The 16531-nt window shown below is 41.1% G+C and overlaps 4 protein-coding genes across 4 annotated transcripts; 3 read left to right on the plus strand and 1 right to left on the minus strand.

The window, feature by feature from the left end:
* Nucleotides 1-247: 247 nt before the first annotated feature.
* On the minus strand, nt 248-1442 carry PCYB_081190 (hypothetical protein; the record flags this gene model as incomplete). The annotated part of the gene is made up of 2 exons (XM_004221857.1): nt 248-296; nt 967-1442. The coding sequence occupies 2 exons, from the start codon at nt 1440-1442 to the stop codon at nt 248-250; spliced, it is 525 nt and encodes a 174-aa protein (XP_004221905.1).
* A 1357-nt stretch (nt 1443-2799) lies between these two features.
* On the plus strand, nt 2800-4621 carry PCYB_081200 (hypothetical protein; the record flags this gene model as incomplete). Its single annotated transcript, XM_004221858.1, has 2 exons — nt 2800-4358; nt 4606-4621. The coding sequence occupies 2 exons, from the start codon at nt 2800-2802 to the stop codon at nt 4619-4621; spliced, it is 1575 nt and encodes a 524-aa protein (XP_004221906.1).
* A 1350-nt stretch (nt 4622-5971) lies between these two features.
* PCYB_081210 (hypothetical protein) lies at nt 5972-8626 on the plus strand (the record flags this gene model as incomplete). The annotated part of the gene is made up of 2 exons (XM_004221859.1): nt 5972-6222; nt 6298-8626. The coding sequence occupies 2 exons, from the start codon at nt 5972-5974 to the stop codon at nt 8624-8626; spliced, it is 2580 nt and encodes an 859-aa protein (XP_004221907.1).
* Nucleotides 8627-10082: 1456 nt separating this feature from the next.
* Nucleotides 10083-14724, plus strand: PCYB_081220 (DnaJ protein; the record flags this gene model as incomplete). The annotated part of the gene is made up of 2 exons (XM_004221860.1): nt 10083-10371; nt 10463-14724. 2 exons carry the CDS (start codon nt 10083-10085, stop codon nt 14722-14724), a joined length of 4551 nt encoding a protein of 1516 aa, XP_004221908.1.
* Between the last annotated feature and the right edge of the window lie 1807 nt (nt 14725-16531).

Genomic DNA, 16531 nt, shown 5'->3' on the forward strand with positions numbered 1-16531 from the left:
ATTTTTAAATTTTAAGTACGCACAAACAACAACACACAACAAAAAAAAAAAAAAAAAAACAACAAACATATATATTATATATATAGCTGAACGAATGAATAGCATTTTTTTCATTTTTTAATTCTCACGCATATGTCGTAAACTACCAAAATTTTAAAAACAACATAATGATAAAAATGAACCACTTCAGCAGTCACAGCTTGGTTTAAAAAAAAAAAAAAAAATCAAAATCAACTTATCTTGGTCGCTAAATATAATCATCATCGTACCTCCACCTTTTTAACAACTTCTTGTAACTAAACAAACGGGAAAAAAAAAAAAGAGGCATACAATGTGGTAGAGCGTGCCAGCAAAATGTGACAGCGGAATATGCACGCCGAAACATAACACATGAATCAAAAATTGCACAAAAAGCGCCAATGCTGCATGGGCACTTCCGAAAATGAGTGCGCAAAAGGCCCAGGACAGTGCAGTGCTTTCCCCACTACGAATGTACTCTAAAAAATGAAAATCAAAATAGCGCAAACAGAAAGCAAGACGATCGAAAGACGATCGAAAGATGAGCGAAAGATGAGCCCAAAGCAAAACAGAACAACGCTTATACGCGCCAGCTGAAAGATTACTTCTTCATTTTTTCCATCTTTACCTAAATATTTTTACAGGTAAGTCAGCTTTTTGTCTGCAATAATTCTCGCACATTTGCAACCACGTCATGAGTTCTTCCCTAGTCCCCGCTCTGTACATTTGCGCACGCGTGTGCGTCAGGCGGTAAAGGAGGAATAAAATTATGTGTACAAAATGAGGCTGTTAACAATGAAGATTTTAAGCGCAGAATACGAAACGAGGAAAGGCCAACTCGCATGAGCGACCGATCGAAGGACCGCGCAGAGTCAAACGCACAAAATATGAAGCACATGGAAAAGAAGCGGCAACGGCACCGTCACGAAGCAGCATATAATTCGTTACCTGACGGGGTATATTTTGGAAAATTCAAGGAAACAGTTTTTCCCCTTTCCTTTTATACACTGCTCAGGGAAATTCGAATAAAACGAATGAACATATGCCCGCTCAGTGTCCGAGAATTTTTCGTTTAAATAAGATGCGAATACCCAAAATAAAAACCACTGCGCGTGGCATGGATGTTTAACGTCATTTGAATTCAAGCTTTCATCAAACATGTAAAAATTCTCTTGCTTTATTTTTTCTATTTCGTTATTTTTTAAATGTTCTACCGAGCTATTTTGCGCAGCTGTCTGTGGCAACCTCTGCTTGGCTTGCTCATCTCCCTGTTGCCACTTCTCCCCTTTTGACAGTCCGCCGGGCGGGAACCGGCCATTTTCCCTTTTCTTGTTTTCGTCTTCGTAATGCTTTATCTCGTCCGCAACATTTTTTTTCGTATCATTATTTTTGTAAAACACTTTCGATGCTACTTGGTTACCCATAATGCCGTACTCACATCATAATCCCATTGGTGATTAAATAATACCACCACGCAAAAAAAGGATGAGAAACGACGAAGCGACACGCAGACTCTGGTGTTCTGATTGCAGTAGCCAAATGGCTGTCACTATATACACTGCGCATGTACCAAGTGGAATATACTTCTTCAAGCATTGCATCGTTGTAGAGAAACTATCAGCAGCAGTGCGCCCTTGCATATACACATACGCACGTATGGTGATATATATATTTGCGCGTCTCACTTTGATGGACTTCTCTTTTCTTCACCTCGTTAGACCTCGCCCCACTATTCATTTTATGGATTAACGATGGGATCACTACTTTCCCTACCCTCTTTCTCAAAAAAGAGAGTTAATTAGGCTTTACACTATATCACGAAATTCCTTCTGCGTAAAAATTTCCGTGTTATATTTTGGGCGTGTGAACAAAAGGGGGCATATTTCTTACTCCACAAATTGTATAGGGTACTACGCATTTATGACACCGCTCACTGCGAGCCCCCCCGGGTGTACAATCGCAGTCTCAAAATGGGATCCGGGTCTACAATCGCAGTCTCAAAATGGGATCCGGGTCTACAATCGCAGTCTCAAAATGGGATGACCCTCTGTGTGCTCTCGCTATATAGAAAAGTAGCACACTAGAAAGAAAGTAAATCAACCTTTTGGTAACAAGCAGTTGGAATGGCTTCACAGTTATGAGTCATCCGAATTGCAGTGTGCCGCTTGGGCAGCATGCCAGGATGCCCAAATGAACTAAATTTTTTTCGTAACCGCAGCTGAAGCAAATCAGATAGGTTAACATAACACGTAAAAGTGGAAGGCCCCTAAACATTATCGTTTAGGAACAAGTCGGGCAATTTTTTCTTCACACAAAAACCCAAAAAAAAAAAAAGGGAACCCACTTTTCGGCTCCCTCCAACTGACAATTGTGCATACGACCACGTAGGAAAAATTGAGTTGGCCCTCCAAAAAAGGGATACAAATAATCATGCCCAAATTGATAAACTTGCTCGTTCAACACGCATGAACCACTTGCGGCGGCTGTGTATAAAAAAAAAAAAAAAAATCCTCGATTAATCCACTTGCAAAAGAGGCAAAGAAAGAAACGAAGGGAGCTTTACACTACGTACACGAAAATGTATTGGGGTAGAAAACTTTCCATACTTGAACGAGAAGTTAGTGATGCGTAAGCGAAATGATGAAAGAGGAACGACTGAATAAGAAGAGGCTTATTATTGCAAATAAATATCTTGACCCCTTCGCCAATCCCACCCCCCCCCAGCGACACATTATGCCCACTCCACAAACAAACTAACAAAACGATCATCGCTATCACACAATGCTTTTAGTAAACGCAAGTGCCAGGATCAGATATGCTGTGAATCTCACCCTATTCTTTTTCTTTACAAAAATAATAATTTGCATTTTATGTAAACATAACACTACCCTACGCAGTAGCAACCTTTTCCGTCATAAGAGCAAAAAAATCTTCCAAGTAGACCTTGCCCGAGCTGAGAAAAAACTTCCCAAGTGTGCAACCTTTATCCATTTTAACAGTCCATACAAAAAGATAGATGCTATAGAAAAAGAACATAAACTCAATGATGACTTGAGGAACATCATCCTTCTGTTTGGGAGAATTGCCGAACCGTATTACCCCAAGACAGCTGAGCAGTTTAATTTTTACAAAGAACCCTACAGTAAATATATCCATACAGGGGAAAATCCAAGTTGCACAAAATGGAAACACATTTTTAAGGATCACAAAAAAATTAATAAAGATATTTTCCATGAAAAAATTTGCCAACTCAAATTTAAATGGCCAATTAATGAAGATGAAAATATTGCAGAAAATAATTTCTACAATTTTGTCATAGAAAAATGCCTTAACAACATCAACATTGTAAAAAATAATATCCACCATTTGAAGCTTCTTCTCACCAAAGCCATAGAAAGTAAGAAGGAATCTGCAGGGAGAGGTGGCAAACAGGGTACCCCAGCAGAGGAACAAAGGAGACTCTTCCTCCATAATTTGTACGACGAACTGGAGAAAGAATTCTTCGGCGAAAATGAAGAAGCCGAGCGGGGAGAACGGCGGAATGCGGGACAGCAAGGGGACCCCCTCGAAAGAGACAGGCGTAGGAGGCAAATCCTGGAAAAATTGGAAAACTTGCATCTAAACGATATTTTTAAGCAACACAACAGATCCTACACAAGACTGCTAGTTAACGAAATTTTTAACAAAGAATATCCATCCAAAAAAACGACAGATTTATTCCTTCATTTACTTTTCCAATCAAATGTAGAAGAATTTTCGTATGAACATTTTCTAACCTCCCTGAACAGGCTAGGCAAAAAAATTGAACTCTTCACCTGCAACTACAATCCCAACATTCACTTTGATCACTTTTTTTTTCTCATGAAAAATGAATTTAAAAAAAACTCCATTCACTTGAAAAAAAAAAAAGCGTGTGCTCCAAAAATTGCAAAAGCGAAAAGGGATTATACCAACGACCCAAGGAAAAGCCTAACTGCGCAAAGAAACAAAACGAGACTTATCCAACACAGACATAACAGTGTAGCAGAAAGTGGGAAAAAAAAAAGGAAACAAAATTCGCTTATCATACAGCATGATGCCATCAACAACCAGTATAATGGCACACAGTGTAATGTCAAAAATGAAGACCAGTTGCACCAACTCGAAGGTTTGGATACTCGACAGGCAAATTTTATAATTCCTCCCACTTTGAACACTGAAGAAAATCCAAAGGATGGTAAAAAAATGCACACCGATGGCATGCGGACCAATTCCCAAACCGTGGGTACCAACCTCAAGAGTACAGTTATTCGTCTATTTAACTACATCGTCAACAGCATAAAAAAAATGGCTTCTAATGGGTAAGTACAAAAATGGCTTTCTCTTTTCCCCCATTTGGCACACCTCCGACATTCGCCCGTCAGCGTATCAAGGGATATGCCTTTCGGCAACATGGGGAAATATCTGCACGTTTTCTCGAAGCTCCTTCAAGTTGCCAATACACCCACAGGTACACACCTTAGAACTTCACAACGGTGAACTGATAGGCGGCTACGCTCATTTCTTGCCCATGCGTCCCCTTTATTTTTCCTTCTTTTTTTTTAAAAGTGCTCTGCAAATTTGATAATTGTGTTATCTCATTTGTAGAAGTTCCATCCGCACCACAGTTTGTCGCCCCCCATTTTTGAAGTTCCTCACAAGAGGCGCTTCTCGAAAGGGTCATTCGGAGCTCCCTTCGACAAGTTCGCATTTTTTTTCAATATACCCATAGTGCAACAAAAAAAAAAAAAAAAACGCACCTCTGACGCCCATTTGTTTGTTTGTTTCTTCTTCACCTAAACAGTGATACCATTTCACGCAAACATCATTCCCTTGTCCATATGAACATAAAAGCTGTATGTTCGTATGAAACATCGATGTGTACACTTAACGCATGATGCTTACGTTTATCGCCCTTGTTCATGTCTATAAAAAACAAACGCACCAAAGCGTTAGCCTCAAATAAAGGAACAAATCCGCGCTAAGTAGAAAATGTCTGTTCCTCCTTCGCAATGATTTAAAAACGAAAACTTTTCAACTTCCGAGCGAGGATAAACGTTTTACTGCGCTAACTCGTAGGTGGGATACGAGTCGGACTAGCATAGGGGGGAGTTTTTTTTTTTTTTTTTTTTTTTTTTTTTGGCCATCTTACGCATTGGTAAAAGCAAAGAACACAAGTCGCTTCCAAAATGGGAAGAAAAAAAAAATTCTAATGAGTGGAATTTTTTTTTTTTTTTTCCCCCACTTTCTCAACCCTGTATGCGGGAATCTCCGCACAGCGCATAATACCAATTCTTTTTTAGGCTCCCTTGATCTGCTGAAGGACGAAACGAGTAATTGGTGAGAAGTGGTACACCCCCCGCATGTGAACAATTTTGTATGAGTTTACGCTTCTGTATTTTCTTCCTCCTGGCCACTAACAGAATTGTCTCAAAATGAGCAAAATGAACAAAAACGTGTGATTTTTTTTTTTTTTTTTCCGCCGTCCCCCAATTGGTTTTCCCTTTTAAAACACAACGAATTTGCACATTACTCGTAAACATTTCACCCTTTCTGTGGCCTCCTTGTGTCATATTCGATTGCCACCGTTTGAATACACACACGTGGGTAGTCCCTCTTGTACGTATGAACATACACATGTGCACGCTTACCCCTCCAGTTTTGAGCATTCTCCCATTGAACCTAAATCTGAGGAAGACAGGCTAACACTAGGCACCCCATATCGCCGCTCAACAGGTCGTTCAGCATGTGCTTTTCAATCTAGTTAAAATTTCGTCCTGCGATTAGGAGCGCCATTCCGTTATTCTTTTTATTCGTCCTACTTCTCATCCGAGTAACACTGCGCGTGTGTGTGTTTATATATATCTCTCTCTCTCTATATATATATATAACTAACCAACTCGTCTCGTCACATGCGAAAGGCAGCGCAGAAAAAATGCTGGGCAAATTCATCTCCGAAACGTACAACAAAGTGAAGAGCAAAGCAGATGAAGTGAGATTACACGTAAGCGTTCAGGCAATAAAGGCCAAGGAAGTCTTCGGACTGGTCAAACCAACAACTGTGGAGCAACTGGAGGTTTTACTAAACTATGAGTTGCAGCAAATAGACACAGCAGAAGCATTAATAGGAACATATAAAAAATGGATATACAATTTATCTCAATCGGAAAAAAGTGACTCTATAAGGTACTACAAAACTGTTAATAGGGGAAACGAAAAGAGAGAGTCAGGAACCTCGACTATCCGCTCCTTCACCAACAGCAACGAAGAACAGAAAGATAACACCTTCCAAGTGAAAAGAAGAAGCGAACTTACCCTATCAAATAGTAACATCACTAGTGCGTGTAACAGTGACATTATCGATGCGTATGACTCCTACTGCAATAGCGAGGATGAACCTGCAAAGAGGGAGACAAATCTGGATGTACAGGATCAAAATAGTGCAGGAATAGCAACTACAGTTAAGTTAAACGATATCATTGATGCGGAGCCGAAGCTCCACGTAAAGTTAGGAAGCCAGGAAAGTCTGCCAAATGTTAAAAGCAACACTGCACACGAAACGATCAGCACGGACAAGAATAAAACCAACACAGCACACGAAACGATCAACACGGGCAAGAATAAAGCCAACTCGACAAGCAAGTACGAACCTAGCCAAAATACAAACAAAGAACAGCTAGATAGCTACATCTATGATGATCACTACGGATACAATTTTAAAGAATTTTTTTTAAAGAGTAACATACTGGAAAAATCTATAAGCCTTATTTTAGAAAAAAGAGAAATTAGATTATCGCTAGTTGGACCCATAGAAAAAGACGACCTAGAAAATCCAAGAACCACCATTCTTACCATGTTCAGTCACTGCCTAATTGGAAATCAAAAGCTCCATAAAGATATCCTCTTCATTATATTAACAACGGATAAGCTATTTGAAAATCACAAAGAATTATTTCTAGAACTATTAGCTGTTCTCAAGTATGACTACTTAGATGTGTACTTGATGAACATCAGAAAAATCATATCAGCTGAGGTTCTTTCTCTAAAAAGTAAAATCCAGATGTACGACTCGCAACTCATCAATGTGAGTAAGCTTTCCTCCGTCGACATCCTCAGCCCGAGGACCAGCATCTCCTCCATCGACTTGGACAAGGAGGAGGGACAATCCCAGCAGTATACATCACGCCACATGGAGAAGCGAGACATCGAGGTGCCACCCCCTGCATTCAGTTTCGAAAGTTTGGACAGCCAACCGATTAATGCACGTGTACACGACGGTGCTGAGCAGTTGCCTCACGAAACACAATCACTCGCGACAGCGAACAGAACAAATTCAGCTAACCAAACGAATGAGGAAAATACATTAGAAACAGAAGGCGCGTGGGAAAATGACACCCCACGAACGGAGCTTTACAAAGAAGACAACAAAACAGAGTCCCCTACAGACGAAAAAGAAATTATAGAATCGAACAAAATGCAGCAGATAAAAATATTGGCCTCAGCTAAACTGATAGAATTACATAAAATGTTACAGAGGATACTCCAAGTAGCCACGGAAAATAGACAAAAGAGGAAAATAGAAATCAAAATAAAGTTAGAAGAACTGAAGAAAATTATGGAGGTCTGCAAAAAGGATTGCGAAATAACGCTGAACGATACGGAAGATTCAAAAGTACACATAGAAAATGTATACGTAAAGGAGCTAGACCTAAGAACGAACAGTATCAACCAAACACAAGAACAAGTAGATCAAATCAAGAAGCACATAGAAGAACTATTAAAAAAGAAAAGCAACCTATTCAATGAATATCAAATTGTATGCAATGAAATAAACATAATGAACAAACAACTATCCTCAGTCTTATCCAACTTAACAAATTACAAAAAGGAATTAAATCAAGCAGAAGTGGAATATTTAAATAAACTCTCAAACACAAATAAAGCCAAACATATGCATCAGGAGAGGAAGTTATATATATCCAACTTGGATAACATCTCGGATGAAATTCTAAGAGAGTATGAAAATTCGACCTACATAAGTACAGATGAATTGGTGTCCAAAAGGATGAAAATGAAGAAGCCGCTAAACAAAGTTATTACTAACCATTTAACTTACCTGAAAGATAAACTTTGCTTACTAAATACATTATTAAAATTTTATGTGCAGCGGGTGAAGTTCCTCCTGGGGCAACCACACACCGAGGAAGGAGCAGCGCAGGGGGACCATACCGATGAGTGCATTCCTGCGGAAGGGTGCGACATGGGGGATACGCTCAGCCACTCCGCGAGAGATACGGAAAGCAACGCCGTGGGAGACGACAACCCCAACTCCTTTGCCTCCTCAAACCATCAAGAGCAGGCCAAAAAGCTAAAACTGATCAAGTATAAAAAATGCTACTTCAAAATTATCGAGCAAATAAGCAAAGTCTGGGTTGCTATACAAGAATTTTACGATCTCAATAAAGAGAACATAGACGATGCTGAAGCCGACTGCCCTGCCGATGCCGTATATCAGCAGATTAACGACCTGTACAATTACAGCAAGCGGTTTATCATGGAAAATAGCCCCATCATTACGTCAATCTCATGATTCGCGAAATCTGAGGCGGCCCTTAATCGGGGGTAGTGGTGCATGCCTGCACACCAAGTGCTGCTCCGTGTGTGTGTATGCATATGTATACTTTATTCCCGGTTGGTACCTGATTTATTTCCCCCTTTTTTTACGTAATTTCTCTTTTTTGTATATCACACCCGTTTAATCACACCCGTTTAATGACGCCCCTTTATTCACGCCCATTTTTTTGCGTAATTCTTCCCCTTTTTCTCACTTGATCCATCTCCATTCCTTTGAGGGAATATCATCCACACGTATACAACACCACACCGTCGGGAAAATTGAACAAACGAATGCAATGCATGATGCATATACGTTAAGCTACGTGGTACCCTTCTTTTCTAAACATTGAGAATACTCCCCAGTATATTTATCCTTACGCCACTTCACAGTTTCCCTTCTTTTTTTTTTTTTTTTGTTGCCTTTTTTTTTTTTTTACGACTGCTCGTTTACCAACAAGTCAACTTTAAGTTTCAGCAGATGAACCCCCATTTTATGACTCCATCCGATATGTGGCGCGTAAACGGGGTCTGTGGGGGGTCTTCGCCCCACTTGGGAATTACGCAACAGTTCAGCACGGGGTACAGCGCCATGGTAGTAAAGTGACCAAACGGCAGAGTGGCCAACTGCGAACCCTTACACGGTCAAATTTAAACCACCACGTTACCGCAAAAATATGTAGCCAAAATGACGGAACACATGCCAAAAGTTCCGAAAATATACACGCACAAAAAGTTAACAGAGGGGGTGTACAAAATTGCAACAAAGCTTTCCTCACTTTTAATAACTGTGCCACAATGCTACTTAAACAAACTGTCACAAAGGAACAATCGATATAAAATTCCCACTAAGTATCCCTCACCTTAATGTTACCAAAAGAAAAAAAAAAAAAAAAAACAACTCTACATATGTTTGTACCTAAACGCATACGTGAACGCATTTTCAAATTTTTCATTTTCCAAGTGGTTCACGCGTGTTAAACAGTGTGGTACGTAGTACGTTAACCTTCTTAAGCCCGGGAAAAAAAAAAAAAATACGCAAAAATGAAGAAAGAAAAAAATTAAATAAAACAAACAGGAAGTAAAAGATATGAAAAATGATTTTTTAAAACAAAACGCACAAATGATAAGAAAAAATTTACGCTTTAACTTAATTTCCGCGTAGCAGTCATTTTCCCATCGAGGCGACCAATTTGCGTATGCAATCCCCTCCGAAAAGTGAAAAGCGGAGGGGCGCGCCCGCCCTGCGCAAGTGAACTTTTCCGAAATCTGCGTTCGCGTGTACTGCATATCAGCACATCGTTAAAAGAGGGAAAAGGAGAACGAAGCTGAGGAAACTGCGCCAATTTGTGCCAAATTGTGCCATGTTGTGCGGAAAAAAGGGAAGCACACGATAAACCCGAACAGTGCGGAACTCGTCGTGCAAATGGACCATGAAAAACAACAACAAGGCCACGGAAAACTATTACCTTAAGGAGCCCCCTTGTGACCATGGCAACAATGCGCTAAACAAGTGCTCAAGCTACTTCGACATAAGTCAAATTAAACAGTTATACGCCCCCCAAAGTGTCAATGGGTATGAACAAATTTTTTCCCCCCCTCGTAAAGCCAAGAAGGCAGGAAGAAAAAGTAAAAAAGAAATATCCAACACAAAAGGTGCCATCCCTTCATTCCACAGTGGTAACGACAAAACGAACAAAATAAACAAAATGAATCGAATGAGTGAAAAAAAAATCCCCCTCCTCCCAATAGGAAAATCACGAACTCAATTAACACACCCTCATTATACTCCATCTCCCACACCATCCTACAGACCAGTACAAAAATGACATGAAAAACCAAGTGCCTGTAGGAATAGGCGAAAGGAAAAAAATGAAATTTAATGCGCCGAATGAAGATCCCCACTTTTTTTACAGCAATTCCTTTGACCAAACGCCCAGAAAACAGTTCTCATTTAACCATGAGGACCCACAAAATGACGAATCCCCAAACGTCTGTAATCCAAGCGGCAGTGTTAGAAAAGGTGTTAACAAAACGGCGAATAGCAGAAACGGTTCATTAAACAAATACGATTTTATTAGATTTGTTTGTTCTCCGACCAAAAAAAGTGCTGATAATAGAAGCGCAAAGTGTGATAGTGAAATGTGCAGCCCGCCGAAAAATGGCACCACTGGAAATGGCACCACCGGAAATGACGCTTCCAAAAATGACCGCAAAAGTGACCCCAAAAATGACGCTTCCAAAAATGACCCCAAAAGTGACCCCAAAAATGACCGCAAAAAGGGCGGAAACTGCGGCGAACACACTGCCACTAGCATGGGCTCAACGAATGACCCCAAAAGAGTCGTAAACAATTACCCCCAATGGGACAATATTTTTGATCCGAAAAGGGACCCACAGAATGCCCTCAAAACCAACCAAAATTTTAACCCCCAAAATGATCTCAAAAAAGGAGCAAACTATGGCGAACACATTGCCACGAGTAGTAACATAAAGAATGCCCCCCAAAGAGCCGTAAACAACTACACCAAATGGGACAAATTTTTTGACCCAAGAAGGGACCCGCAGAATGCCTCAAACGAACAAAAATTTGACCCCCAATATGACCTCAAAGGGGGCAAAAAATATGCCCAAAATGTTACCCAGAACAATGACGCAAAGATTGACACAAAGTGTTCCACTTTTGGTGTCACAAAGAGTTACTCGCAAAATGACCCAAAATGGGATCCCAAAAATGACCCAAAAACGGACCCACAAAATGAGTCAGTTTTTGATCCCAAAGGGGGTGCAAAGTGTGTCGAACTCGTTGGCACAAACGGGACCACTAGCGATGACATAGGGGAAGACTCCAAAAGTGCCATAAAAAATTTCCCAAAAAATGACCCCCAAAGTGGCATAAAAAATTTCCCAAAAAATGACCTCCAAAGTGGCATAAAAAATTCCCCAAAAAATTACCCACAAAGTGGCATAAATAACTACCCCCAAAGTGGCGCAAACAGTTGCCCCCCAAATGACCAGTACGATGGCACAAACCAAAGCAGCGCAAGTGAGCAAGAGAGCACCCCCAAGAACGGGGCACAGAACAACGGACTGATCGACCTGGATAGCCACGATTCCATCGACCGACTTAGTAGAAACTTTTTCATAAACAACAAAAAGATCTTCATTACGCACTTTCGAAAAGGAAAGGAGGCACATATTAAACGTGCCAGCAGTCATGCACATAGCAGTGGTGGGAACGCTCCTCTCCGTTACGATGCACCAGAGGGGGGAAGAAACAAGGGAAAAAATGAACACAACAAATGGAGCGAAAATGCTGAAGAGGTAACCCCAGGTGGTGAAACTTTGCACTGGGGCCTTTTTGCAAAAGTGAATTCCCCGCATTGTGAAGATTATGCTCAGAGCGGGGAGGAAATTTTCGGAGTGCAAAACTGCAGGGTGCAAAACTGCATTGGCGCAGGGGAAAACAAAGCCGAACGTGACGATTGCAACGAAGATGACGAGGACCATAATGACGACACACGCTACTCCGACGAAGAGCCAGCTGACGGTAGCAACTTCCTTCAAGACATGAACTCCTTCGTGCGCAAAAACTGCAGCGCGACAAAATCGCTGTACAGCCACCTGGACGTCCCGTACAACGGCAGCAAGGAAGAAATTAAAAAGTCGTACAAGGAAAAAATAAAGGTGCATCACCCAGATAAAGGAGGAAGCATAAACAAGTTTCTTCAACTGAAGCTCTCTTATGATATCCTAACAAACGATAAAAAGAGAAAAATGTATGACAAATATGGACACAGCATATTAGAATTATTAGTGAGCGAAAAATTTCAAAATTATGAGATATCCTCATCGGATGAAGAAAATAGTGAAAACGAAATTGATGAGGAGAACGTAAAGATGTATGACTTGTTTGTCCAAAAGTACAACAACACATCGTACTTACACAACTTACACGATTTAAAAATGGATAGCAATCAGTACAACGAATTTCAGAAATTAATTTTCCATTTTTTTCATCATGAAAATCCCATGTTTAAGAACACCTTCCATTTATTCCCAGCTTATTCTCCGTTTGTCCCTCCGTATAGGAAAAAAAAAACAGACAAACGGAAAATAGATAAAATAAAGGCAGTTGAAAAAGCGGCAGTTGAAAAAGAGGCAGTTGAAAAAGGGGTAGCTGAAAAAGAGGCCGCTGAAAAAGAGGAAGCTGAAAAAAAGGCAGATAAAAAAAGAATTCCCCATTTGGGATTATCAAGCAGCATGGAGAACTCCCCTGACTGTTTTATCCGAACGAAGGAGCTGCTCAGTTCCGGAGGCAGTTCCACATCTCGAAATGAGTCCCCTTCAAATTACAGCGCAACAAAGGAATCCTCAATTTACGATGTACTAAGCATAGAGCATGTCACTAATCTGTTTAACGAGCTCGACGATGACTTTAAATGCTTTTACAAAAAATGCATCGTGCACAAAATAGAGGAATCAGAATTGGCTAACAACTCCAAGTATGCCAAAAAAGGAGTGACAAAAATCGTAAACCCAGGGGATGATCATCACTTGGAGGGGAACACCAACAGTGATGATGCCTCCACCCCCGTGAAGGAACATACACACCACCCCTTCGAACAGTCTCCCTACGATGAAGATGTCGCCACTCCCCTAGCGCAGTGCGAACTCTCCCAGGAAAAACACATCTCCAACCGTTGCAGCCGAAACGAAACCGCCTACCCCTTCCGGGATATTCAGACCTCCCCAATTGCGTACAAAATTATAAACGAAAATAACGAGAGGCACATAGCCGACTTTTACAGGTGGTTTGAATTATTTTTCAATCACCACCAGGGTGCGCAAGAAGCGGCGAAAGAAGCGGCGAAAGAAGCGGCGAAAGAAGCGACGAAAGAAGCGACCAATGAAGCTGCGAATGAAGTAGCTAACCACGCAACCCAAAGGGATCACCGCATTTGTAGTGGCATGCCCCCCAACTCGCAAAGCCAAGCGTCCACACCCACCACCGTTGCTCCCCCGAGGCCACAAGAAGAAACACATTCAGCACAAACTAACGAAACGGACGCAGAAATCAATTCGGAGCCATTTAAAACGTTTCAATACTGTGCCGAGAAATTCAGCGCCTTTGGGCAGATGCTGCGTAGCAGTAGTGACACCCCGAATGCGCAAGTAAATGGGGATGCCCCAAACGGGGGAACCCCTGCTAAATTTGCACATGATAACAGCGGCAAAACTCAGCATCCAGACGGCGGAAAAACCCAACATCGAGACGGCGGCAAAAACCAACATCGAGACGGCGGCAAAAATCAACATCTCGAGGGAGGCGGAACCGCCCACTTCCACACACACCCAAACGCAACGCCAACCCGCGCAAACACCACTCCGCGGAGAAGCGAAAAAAAAGGGGACAAGCCTAATAGATCGCGAGAAAAAAACGCACACAAAATAACCCCCTTGCGTAGCGTTAGCACCAAAGTGGAAGATAATAACCTGGCACTAAATATTGAAGAAAAATATGGCTTCAATTTGCTGAAAAAAAGTGAACAAAAAATTAAAGACATAACACACGATTTTAATTACATATATATAGGAAGTAACATGATGAAGAAAAACAAATTTGTCCTTTTCGTAAAAGAAGAAAGTATAAAAAAATTTTTAAAAGTGAAACTGCTCATCGAAAAAATTAAAAAAAAGTCAAACTTGAAACTTATATCCGTATTCGAAAAGGAAATAGAAAAAAACATAAAACACATGGAATACATTTTACTGCTCACAACACACAAGGATGAATTCCTTCCGCTCAACGATTTTTATCTACTTGACAGAAATATTTTTCCAAGAGACCATTATTGTATACCCATATATAAAAAAAAAAACAGCATAAGCAGACCAACTCATTTTCACATCAGGTGGATTGTATACACCATACAGTCGCTCATCTTTTTTAATTTCTTTTTTAAAAAAGTGAATAAGTATATGTGTGCCTTTCCCTTTTTAATTACAAGTATAATTTACTCAAACATTTTTTGGACCATGAAGAAAAGGCCAATAGTATCCCCCATCATATAAAAAATTTTTACATTTTTTTCCAGCAGTACATCATCAAGAATAAGCGGCAGTATTTGAAGTACTTTCCGCACTCCATCATTGTGCACTTAAAAAATGACGCATCGCCAAATGACCAGAGTAAGAAGCCCGTGCGCGTAAGCATGTCTTCCATTTTGGTGCTCACGTCGAACAAGCCTATACCCTCCGCGGAATGGTAGCCACGAACGTATACATAATTTGTACTAGTGTAACATGTGTAGCAGCAGTATGTGTGTGGCTGGCAGGCAAAACGGGGTTGCACCACGCAGATTGCAGCCCAAACGGGTTTACACCACACACTCGCCAAAACTATTCTGTGCTGCGTAGAATCATTGGCCGCCGATTGGCTTCCCCCCTTCACACACATTGCTGCCCATTTCGTGATGAGCACTTTTCAGTGCGTCTCTTTGTTCAGCCCACCCTGGTTGTGAGCAAATTCGACTCTCCATTTTTGTTACCAGGTGGAATAATAAGTAGCGTGCCTGATGGGCAACGCGCCTATCCACCAGTTTGTCATTTGATTATTTTTACCCCTCCTCCCTTCCCCGCTAACTATCATTTGCATTTCACTGCCCCCATTTTTTTATGATGCCATACGGGCTAACCTTAAAACTCATCGAACTCATTGTTTTATGATGCCGAATGGGGTCTTGTGGTTGCCCCCATGGAGATTGACTCCCCAGTTACACGCACAAGTTGACGCACAAAAGTGCAACGCGTACTTCTTTAATTCCTTGGAGGGAACGTATTCTACCATGATAGTACAAAAACGAATGCCATAGCGTTTTACACGGTCATTTGTGTTACCCCTACCATGTTCAGTCTAACACAGGTCAGCAACCCAAGCTGCCATATCACCATTTTTAACCTTTGCCAAAAAAGTTACAATTTCGATGCTTCCCCCCCATGAACGAATCAGTTCCACATTCCCAAAAACAAGTTAAACATAGTGACATAGTGGAATATTGTTTGGTGTGATTCACCAGGTTTCCTCACCGCATCCGTTCTGCTTCACCTCGCAATGTACACGTGACACGGTTTCGTCCGCCCATCCACAGCCGCTCAAACCAGCTCCACGTTTTGGCTCCTGGACAAAAAAACAAACGTTTAACATATACCATCTGACGGATTCATCATCCATTTTGACATGTTCCTCATCTCATCCCGTCCACAAGGAGAAGGATGGAAATGCTTATACATATCACCTATAAGCTAACAGACGAAAAAAAAACTACTCCCAACGGACAACAGCATAACTCATCAGTGAAGGAACTTACCATAACTTTACACCTATACATGTGCTGGAGCTCACGTAGGATGCGAGAAACGCATTTCCGTTTGCTCATTCAGGAAATCACCTCCTCACACCATCATACAATTCAACACATCTCCATTCGTTTGTTTATTATGTTCCTTTTATAACCTCTTGCACGCACTGGCCGTAACCCTTTCTCCACTCCAATGAGACGTTTTTCTCTCCCCTACCAGGATATGTTTCACATACATTTCTATGCTTATGCTCTGCGTATGCCATTTTTTCTAAAATTTCAAGGCCAAACTGAGAAGGGCCAAAATGGGGGTAACCCCAAGTTTAGGGGTGAAACCGGGACGCTGACCGCAGGGGGGGGGGGAAAGGCAAAACCAGTCCCCCAAGTAGTCCCCAAACTTACCGCAAATGGGATAACTAAAGAAAAAAGCAAATGCGCAAAAATAAAAATAAAAATAAAAAATTGTCATTGTCAATATTGTCAAATTGTTGAACAGCGAAAGGGCCAATAAACAAAAAAAC

Source organism: Plasmodium cynomolgi, chromosome 8, assembly GCF_000321355.1.
Source record: "Plasmodium cynomolgi strain B DNA, chromosome 8, whole genome shotgun sequence".
Taxonomy (NCBI): Eukaryota; Apicomplexa; class Aconoidasida; order Haemosporida; family Plasmodiidae; genus Plasmodium; species Plasmodium cynomolgi.